Here is a 10000-nt window from a genome sequence, read left to right on the forward strand (position 1 = left end):
GGGCCTCATTAAGACGAAGATAGCAGCAGACCGGGAGGGTTAGAAAGTAGCATCTAAAGACATAGAAGGAGAGAGAAGTCAAAGACCCACTGAGGTTTCATCACATCGTGCTGCCATCATGCAGCCCTGATTAAATATAGAGATGTTTAAAGCAACTGATGAAACCAAGGGACTAGGGGCTGAAACTTTACAGAAGTGAAATGAAGTGCAAACCTCAGATACTACACATATATAAAATACATTGAATATAGGAACCTAAGGAAAAGGTCTAAGACGACTTTAATGATGGCTCTTCACCACCAGAGGGCAGACATCACAGTAAACAGTAGCTCTACCATGTCTGAGACTGATCCTGATGCACGGTTAACCAGTGTCAAAATTATATCACTTGGGTTTGTTCCTCTGACCTGCCGCAGTGTAAAAAACAACAATAAATAGTGTTGGGTCCAACATCCCATAATGCATCTCTGCAGCATTGTCAGCCAATCCTGTTCCTTCCTCCCCGAGTTCCTCAATCTGCTTCCTGACAGCGTCTAGCCAAACTATTGTCTTTCCTTCCTTCTGTTCTTTTCTTCCCTCTCTTTCCTGAACACTTCGCCCGGGACCAGGCGATCTTTTGTGTCCATATGCTAAACCCCGGCTGGCCGTGTGGCCACCGCTGAATGCTGGGTGACGACAGCGGCCTAGCTGGGCCTGCTATTATGACAGCCACCGTTGGAATTAAAGCAGACAGGAAAGTGCTGACAGAGTGCGTGGAGCCTAACAGATCGTTAACACAACCCCAGACAGGTGAGACTTCTCAACAGGATATCACAGCCCCCGATCTGTCCCCAGGAGACGGAACGGTTCAGAGGGAGCAGCAGCTTTTATTCACACACCTCCCAGCTCGGCGCGTGCTGAGACGCCCTCTTCCACCCTCCAGAGAGCGTGGATCATCTGCACTCTTCTTCTCTCCTCACAATAAGGCAGTTACTCTATCGTCACTTATTTCAAACTACGTTTCCCATCTCAGCTGCCCACCACACGCAGAGACACACTCACGCCTTAGGGGAGGACATGAGTGTAGGACCAAATGGTGAGCTCATAACTGAGGCAAGACTGGAGCTTGCAACAACATGCGTGTGTTTGTGCGTGCGTACGTTCGAAAGACAGACAGAGAGAGAGAGACCGAGAGAGAGAGATCGACAGAGAGAGACCGAGAGAGAGTGAGACAGAGTGACCGAGACAGACAGATAGAGAGCGAGAGAGTAACAGAGACAGAGAGAGCGAGACAGAGAGAGACCGAGACAGAGAGAGACAGAAAGAGAGAGATTGACAGAGAGAGACAGAGACAGATAGAGAGCAAGAGAGCAACACAGACAGGGAGACATGCAAATACGAGAGAGCATCTCGTCCCGTGGGGGTTCTCCTTTGAGAGAGACACTTCTCAGAACTACAAAGAGCACACTCTGTACCCCACATCAGTGGCAGGCAGACATACACAACACAACAAAAGTTATACACCACATCCGCAGTGGAGCGCACACACACACAGACGCTAAGTTCGACGTCGTCATGATGTCGTCTTCAGCCGTCATCGGTGTGTTTCTGCCAACAGAAACACACCGACGACCGGGCAGAGATCCCGGTGTCTCTGGAAGCATCGCCAACAGGGCGTCGTACGTGCCCTGCAGCTCAGGCCATCGTACCGGTGCTGCACACTGTGCCAGTCTCAGCTCCAACCTGCAGTGAGTGTGCTGCTACTAGTGGTACGCGAGGGTTCTGCAGGTGGTTCCTGGGATTTTATTCTTGAAAATAACAAAATAAATTTGAAAAATAATACCGATATTAATATTTGTACCATCTGCATTTGAGCTGGTCCATGAAAGGTCTTGCTGACAATGTGGGGGTTCACCTAAGGTCGAAGGTGGGGAACCAGTGCGCTAGGCTAACTCAGCTAACTGAACCGTGCAGAGGATCCCGGTTCAGGGTCGCCTCTGAGGGGGAAGGCATTGTTGACGTTTACCTCGGACACAAGGCCTGCATAACAGGCACGCACCCTGACACCACACATGGGCGTGCGTTTCTCGTGGGTCTGAGCACTCTAAACATCCAGGAGCAGCCGAGAATACATTAGTGCACGGACAGAGAAGCGCACGTGTATAAACTCTGCTGCACTGCCAAAGATAACAGGCGAGATATGCGTTACCAGGTTAGGGGTGGAAAAGTGATGATCCCATTGTCCTGGGACACACACACACACACACACACACAAACAGTTACTAAAAATACCCAGAGGCATTGTGTGCTTTATGTTGTTGACACACATGTGCTGCCGTCAACAGTCGGCCCGCCCCACGCTGACCTACTTTGTTTACAGCTGAGCCACGTGGATGCACCGTCTCCATAGCGACCAGCGGAACATATGTTAACGCTGTGGGTCATGTGTGAAGCCGTTGATTGGTCGATGCACGTCCAATAGAAAATGGTGTACATTCATTTGAATGGCACGTTGTGCTCCATTCTAAAGTACCAAGGCCCACATTTTAACATAACACGTATAAACCCGGTACCAATCGCAGCCCTCTTGAAACGTGAATTCCTAAGATAAGCCATGGGAGCTTTTCATCCAAGTTTGTTGTTAGCTTTAATCATGCAGAGCTAATTATAGCCAACCTGAGTAGCCGGGGCTAGTCTCCCCAAACAGCCATGCTAGCTAGGTATGGCTAACTCCACCGCACAGCCAGACACCCCGGTCCTCAGCTTTAACCCGATGCACTGAAAGCATGATCCACAAGGATCTAGCAGAGCTGGATAATATAATATAAAGGTTGTACACTTTAAGTAGATATGAAACACCTCTCTGTTTCTCCCCCAGTGTGACTTTAAGGGTACATATTGCATTTGAATAGGTGATCCAGAGGTCAGCATTGAGTTTGGGTGGGTAAATATCCCATCCCTTAAAGCTAAATATTTCAACCCCAAGAATGTTCGCACAGGATTCTTCACAGTCTCGGCGTGACTGAACCTTTATAACAGTACAGGATTAAGTGAGCTTGCACCTGCCAGCCAGTGTAAGGAGCAGACTGCACTACGGTATCAGCACCATCGACTGAACTAAAACATCAACTGAGAGAGACTGTCGCTGGCCCAGAGCTGAACCAGGACGTTCGATGCACCACTCCAATCGTGATAGCATACCTTAACGTCTGAATACAGACGCCATACAAAGTAGACTGTTCACCACGGTGCGTCTCCAAACGTTAGTTTTCCCACAGTTCTGCGACTAAAAGGGTACTTCCTCTGCCTGGATGAAGAGCGGCGTTAGCGAGCTCTGTGGAGGGACCACTGATAAACCCCAGGGTCGGTCCCGGGCTCTGAGGGAACCCCTCCAGGGGGCCACGGGCCAACACGCTGGGGGGACGCACACCTCCACGCCATGGGGGGTCTGTCTGTGTGTGTGTGTTCATGTGTATCTGTGTGCATGTACATGTGTGTGTCTGTGTACACATGTGTGTGTGTTTACATGCGTGTGTACATGCACGTGTGTGTGTTTGTTAACATGTACACGTGTGTGTGTGAGTGAGTGACCTTGAGGCCAGCATCATGCCCCCCCCCCCCCCCCCCCCGCTGCTGTCGGGGGGGGGGGGGGGGGGGGGGGGGCAAGTGGTTCCCAGGGAACGCAGGCAGTAAAAATAGCCCCTCTGTCACTGGAGCGCTTAAACTAGGCCATGACACTATCTGTGGAGAGACAGCGGATACCAGGGGCGACCGAGGAAACGGGGGGGGAGACGTGTTTGACAGAGAGCGAGGAAGGCAGGATCTGTATACAAGCTGAACAATTTAAAATCCCCCCACCCACACCTCTGGAAATATGTCTACCCCCTTCTTTGAGAGTTAAACTAACTCACTCCCCCTCTCTCACTCTCTCCCCCTCCCTCTCTCTCCCCCTCCCTCTCTCCCTTCCTCCCTCCCTGCCTGGTGAAAGCCCATTGGCTCTGATGAACGAATCACCGTTAACCGGATATGAAAACAAACGGAGATGCAGACGGTGGGCTGAGGGCAGGTTAGAAGGGGGGGGACGCGGTAATAATTGATCTGAATGAGTCTTGAGCCCGCCCATTCTAAGCAGACTGGAGATAGAGGCGTCTTCCACCTCAGGCAGTGTCGCAGGGAGGGAACACAGTACTGTAGGCAGTATAATACTGCCTGGTTTGATGTTTTAGAACATCTTTAATCTTCTCTTAGGGACACCTGCAGACGCATCCGAAAATGTATGCACTGTGCCGAATCATTAAGTGACCACGATGTGTGTGAGATTAGCGCGACATGATGAGATACCGGCTTCTTCGAAACCACCGCCGCAGCCGGAATATTCACCTTTTAGTCGAGGAAGGAGAGCAGTTTCTTGTCAACTTCCTCCTTTCTTTAGTAACATTTAAGGACATGTGTTTTAGCACTCTCCCAGGGCTAACGCGGTCATCGTTTTTAGGGCCTTGAGGGAAGTGCACGTTATAACGCTTTAAATCTCTTTCAAAGTTTGTCAGCATGGTGCTTGGATTGCACTGGACGCAGGATCGTTCAACTCAAACCTCAGGACAAATGGATATGTATTGTGACAGACAGATCAGGCCGCGCCCTAGAGGTCAGAGGCCAGACTGCAGGTGTGTTTACCTGCGAACCCGAGGTGGTTTTGGGGGGGGCGTGTCCCACCGCTCCTCGTCTGATTGGTGGCAGATCTTATCCGGACTGCTCTCGACCTGCACACACACACAGACCACACAGCTTTCAGTTCCCACAGGGTGGATTCTTTAAAAAAATGACATTTAAAGTAGTTCCACAAAATTGTGTGTTGAAGAATTGCTCAGAATCACGACAATCAGCTTTTCAGTTCTACATAACAGTATCAACTCTAAACAATGCGTGACACATTAACATGCGAAACCAGGATCTTCCTCTTCCATCAAGGCTTGAAAGAGATCAAACCCTATACTTTAAGCCGGGGTTCGGACCTGTTCCTGGGCCAGTGTTGAAGTTGAAATATGCAGCACTTGCTTTGGACTTGTGTGTATAACGATATTTTCCTTCGTAGCGGAGACACACTTTTCATTTTTCCCTCTCAGCCAGTGTTGGATGCCCGCCCAGAATCACAACTGACGGATTGTCTCTTCCTAAGGACTAGAAACACTGCTCCCCCTGACTGGTCTCTCTCCTCCTCCCCCTGACTGGTCTCTCTCCTCCTCCCCCTGACTGGTCTCTCTCCTCCCCCCTCACTGGTCTCTCTCCTCCTCCCCCTGACTGGTCTCTCTCCTCCCCCCTCACTGGTCTCTCTCCTCCTCCCCCTGACTGGTCTCTCCCCCTCCCCCCTCACTGGTCTCTCTGCCCCTCCCCACTCACTGGTCTCTCTCCCCCTCCCCCATCACTGGTCTCTCTCTCCTCCTCCCCTCACTGGTCTCTCTCCCCCTCCCCCCTCACTGGTCTCTCTCCTCCTCCCCCTGACTGGTCTCTCTCCTCCCCCCTCACTTGTCTCTCTCCCCCTCCCTGGTCTCTCTCCCCTCCCCCCTCACTGGTCTCTCTCCTCCTCCCCTGACTGGTCTCTCTCCTCTCCCCCCTGACTGGTGACTCACTGGTCTCTCTCCCCCTCCCTGGTCTCTCTCCCCCTCCCCCCTCACTGGTCTCTCTCCTCCTCCCCGCCTCACGGGTCTCTCTCCTCTCCCCCCTGACTGGTCTCTCTCCTCTCCCCCCTGACTGGTCTCTCTCCTCTCCCCCCTGACTGGTCCCTCTCATCTCCCCCCTGACTGGTCTCTCTCATCTCCCCCCTGACTGGTCTCTCTCCCCCTCCCCCCTGACTGGTCTCTCTCCTCTCCCCCCTGACTGGTCTCTCTCCCCCTCCCCCCTGACTGGTCTCTCTCCTCTCCCCCCTGACTGGTCTCTCTCCCCCTCCCCCCTCACTGGTCTCTCTCCTCCTCCCCTCACTGGTCTCTCTCCCCCTCCCCCATCACTGGTCTCTCTCCCCCTCCCCCATCACTGGTCTCTCTCCTCTCCCCCGACTGGTGACTCACTGGTCTCTCTCCTCCCCTCACTGGTCTCTCTCCTCTCCCCCCTGACTGGTGACTCACTGGTCTCTCTCCTCTCCCCTCTGACTGGTCTCTCTCCTCCTCCCCTCACTGGTCTCTCTCCTCCCCGCCTCACGGGTCTCTCTCCTCTCCCCCCTGACTGGTCTCTCTCCTCTCCCCCCTGACTGGTCTCTCTCCTCTCCCCCCTGACTGGTGACTCACTGGTCTCTCTCCTACGCCAACCAGGGGAAGTTGGAGACACACTTCATACAGGACCGCCACATCAGAGGGGCGAGGGGAGTCAGAGAGTGTCTGTCTGTCTGTCTGTCTGCTCAGGAAGTCCCTCCTTCAGTAGCTTCTGTCTCTGTGAGCTAGACTTGGAGAAAGGGGGTCACAGAGTTTCGTTGTGTGTGTGCTTGTGTACGTGCGTGGTTTTGCAAAAGCCAGAAAAGCGAGTCCCCACCAAACGTACACTGCTGAGCCCTCAAGCTCCGGCTGAACACTGTACTCTGAGAGGTGAAACTATTCCATTAGTTTATCGTTTGTATAAAAGGATATGTGCGCTCCCTCTCTGGCAGGGCTGGTGAGGTCATCGCAACTTCCTGTCAAGGATGTCCGTCATTGGACGGTTGCCAGTGAAGAACCCACCCCCACGTCGTTATGACCAAACACATCCTTAGCAACATCTAAACACACAGGTTCTAGGGAAGACCCCTTCGCCAGGAAGGCCCCTTTGGATGGAGTTTATTCAAGAGTATTTAAATGTAATTAAAAAGGAAATTCTTGTGAAGTGTTGTTGAACATTGCTAGGGATACACACACGTACGCGATGTGGCGATGTGTGTGTGCGTGCGTGCGTGCGTGTGTGTGTGTGCACTTGCTTCATACCATGCTGTCGTGAATGGGCGTGCTGGTCGGACTCTGCAGGAAGAGCAGCTGTTTCTGGAAGAGCTGTGCGATGGCTCGATGGACCAGCTCATACTGCTCCTGTTACATACCACCCAGGGGAGGGAGAGGGGAGGAGAGAGAGACAGGGGGGAGGAGAGAGAGACAGGAGGGGAGGGAGGGGAGGAGAGAGAGACAGGGGGAGGAGAGAGAGACAGGGAGAGGAGAGAGAGACAGGAGGGGAGGAGAGAGAGACAGGGGGAGGAGAGAGAGACAGGAGGGGAGGAGAGAGAGACAGGAGGGGAGGAGAGAGAGAGGGGTTAAGGAGGGGAGGGAGAGGGGAGGAGAGAGAGAGACAGGGGGGAGGGAGGGGAGGAGAGAGAGACAGGGGGGAGGAGAGAGAGACAGGAGGGGAGGAGAGAGAGACAGGAGGGGAGGAGAGAGAGGGGTTAGGAGGGGAGGAGAGAGAGAGAGACAGGGGAGAGGGAGGGGAGGAGAGAGAGACAGGGGGAGGAGAGAGAGACAGGAGGGGAGGAGAGAGAGAGAGACACAGGGGTTAGGAGGGGAGGAGAGAGAGAGACAGGAGGGGAGGAGAGAGAGAGAGAGGGATAAGGAGGGGAGGAGAGAGAGACAGGAGGGGAGGAGAGAGAGAGAGACAGGGGTTAGGAGGGGAGGAGAGAGAGAGACAGAGGGGGAGGAGAGAGAGAGATAGAGGGGTTAGGAGAGAGAGAGACAGGGGTTAGGAGAGAGAGAGAGGGGTTAGGAGAGAGACACAGGGGTTAGGAGGGGAGAGAGACAGCGTTTAGGAGAGACACAGCGTTTAGGAGAGAGAGAGAGACAGCGTTTAGGAGAGAGAGACAGCGTTTAGGAGGGGAGAAGAGAGAGAGAGACAGGGTTTAGGAGAGAGAGAGAGACAGGGTTTAGGAGAGAGAGAGACAGGGTTTAGGAGAGAGAGAGACAGCCAAGAGTCAAGCCTATCCTGAGCACGGTGGTGGAGAGACTAGAGGTAGTTTGACTGAATTACAGCCGAGAGGTTCTGGGTTCGATACCCAATGCCTACAGTCAGCCATATTTGACCAGCACTGAAAGAGCTCAAGGAAAGCTCTAGAAAAATCTGGTCCTGAGCTGTGTGTGTGTGTGTGTGTGTGTGTGTGTGTGTGTGTGTGTGTGTGTGTGTGTGTGTGTGTGTGTGTGTGTGTGTGTGTGTGTGTGTGTGTGTGTGTACTCAGCAGACCCCGGTGTGTGTGTACTCAGCAGACCCCGGTGTGTGTGTGTGTGTGTGTGTGTGTGTGTGTGTGTGTGTGTGTGTGTGTGTGTGTGTGTGTGTGTGTGTGTGTGTACTCAGCAGACCCCGGTGTGTGTGTGTGTGTGTGTGTGTGTGTGTGTGTCTGTGTGTGTGTGTGTGCGTGCGCACCTTGGTCTGCACTGCAGAGTGCCTCTGCGTCCTCATCTCCTGGATCAACCGGAAGACGTTGAAATCTTCTGGAATCTTCTGGGAAACGGGAAAAACATCCGGAGATCAAACCTGGATTCGGTCAGAGCTGGTCCATCCATCAGCCTCATCACGACGTGTGTCAGGACGCGTGTGTGTTTCTGATTGCGTGCGTGTTTTGTGAAGGTGTGTGCTTTGCAGCAGTGATCACGTTTGGTGATGCCGTGTGTTTTGAAAAGCTTGTGTGTGTTTGGTGACAGTATGTTTATGGGTTTTGCGATGGTGTGTTTGAGTCTTTGTGTGTTTGTGTGTTTACCCCAGCTTTGAGCAAATTCCACGTGTAGTCGATGGCACAGATGGCACCTGTTCTCCCACAGCCAGCACTGTTAGCACACAAACACACACACACACACAGTTCATATTGCGATTGAATTGAGTCTCAGCGAGGACACAGGAGGTAAGTGGTGATGTGAGTGTTATTGTTGGCTGCTGCACCTTCATTAGAGCAGTCACCTAGGTGTTAGCATCACACACACACACACACACTTTGGTTTCAGGTCCCTCACACTTCAGCAGGCGCCAAGCGTAATGAGTGTGCAAGGCCAAGAACACGACACATACACCTCTCAGGCTTCACACACACCAAACAACTACACACACACACTTTGACAATCCCACACACACACACTTGGATGTGATTTTTTCATTCAGTTTTCAGTAACAGAAAATCAATGGTAGATTGACTTGTGTTTAAAATAATTTACTAAGCGATGTAAGGCCTGCAACATGAGTAACACGTGCTCCCCCCCGACAAAAAAAAATCACAAAAGAGTCACAAACACATTGAGGCTGCATGGCATCACGTCTCCCACACACGTATTAAACCATCGCCCATGCTGCGGGAGCACAGAAGCTACACATTCACATATTTCCTCCTGTGGGCATGCTCACACACACCCCCCCCCACAGGAGTACACGCACCCTGCTGTGAGAGGAACTATCCCCAGGCAGCTCCTTATAAAACACTGTGTGTGTGTGTGTGTGTGTGTGTGTGTGTGTGTGTGTGTGTGTGCGTGTGTGTGTGTTCTCATGAATATCTTGACAATTTTTTTTCTTTCAGAATTAGTTTATCTTTTGAAAAATGTATTTGTTTTAAACTTGAACCAGTATTATAATCCTAAAGTACAATACTTCTGTGCCCCACTACTGTCGCTCCCATAATGCACTGCATTTGCATTTGATCATTCCTTCACCGCTTGCGAAAGTAACTGTCAATGCTATCCCACGTTTCACCTGGAGGACCACTATTACCACGGAGAGTCTGCAGTAGTCCCAGCTGCGCTGGGGCCAGCGGGCACCAGCGCTGGGCTGGTTGAGAGACAGACGTACTTCCTCAGCTGTTGCTTTAACTCAGGCGTCAGGAATGCCCTGCAGCTCCTCACATCAGGCCCAGACACGTCTCGCTGATTCACAGCCCTGAGTTACACATAAACCCGCGCTGTCATCCTGTTGTGAAAACAAGTCCACATCCTGTTCAGGGCTCCCTCTGAACGAGGTGGTGGATCTGGGTGAAAGCACCTTCATGCATTTACCTTCAGGCCACCGTGTGTAAAGACTGCAGCTCGCCCCGTCCTGGTGTGTGTGTTGG

The 10000-nt window shown here is 52.3% G+C and overlaps 1 protein-coding gene across 1 annotated transcript in view; it reads right to left on the reverse strand.

Moving 5' to 3' along the window:
• Nucleotides 1-1008: 1008 nt before the first annotated feature.
• Nucleotides 1009-10000, reverse strand: part of LOC307075104 (tyrosine-protein phosphatase non-receptor type 12-like) — a gene marked incomplete at its 3' end in the record, with an annotated part of 25036 nt that continues 16044 nt past the window's right edge. The window contains exons 10-14 of the mRNA XM_079735609.1: nt 8669-8735; nt 8335-8412; nt 6924-7022; nt 4654-4739; nt 1009-1012 (exon numbers count right to left, since the gene is read on the reverse strand). Of these exons, the coding sequence (XP_079591735.1) occupies nt 1009-1012; nt 4654-4739; nt 6924-7022; nt 8335-8412; nt 8669-8735 (334 nt within the window). The remainder of the gene's footprint in view (nt 1013-4653; nt 4740-6923; nt 7023-8334; nt 8413-8668; nt 8736-10000) is intronic.

The sequence above is a fragment of the Pollachius pollachius genome (genome assembly GCF_949987615.1).
Source record: "Pollachius pollachius genome assembly, chromosome: 4".
Taxonomy (NCBI): domain Eukaryota; kingdom Metazoa; phylum Chordata; class Actinopteri; order Gadiformes; family Gadidae; genus Pollachius; species Pollachius pollachius.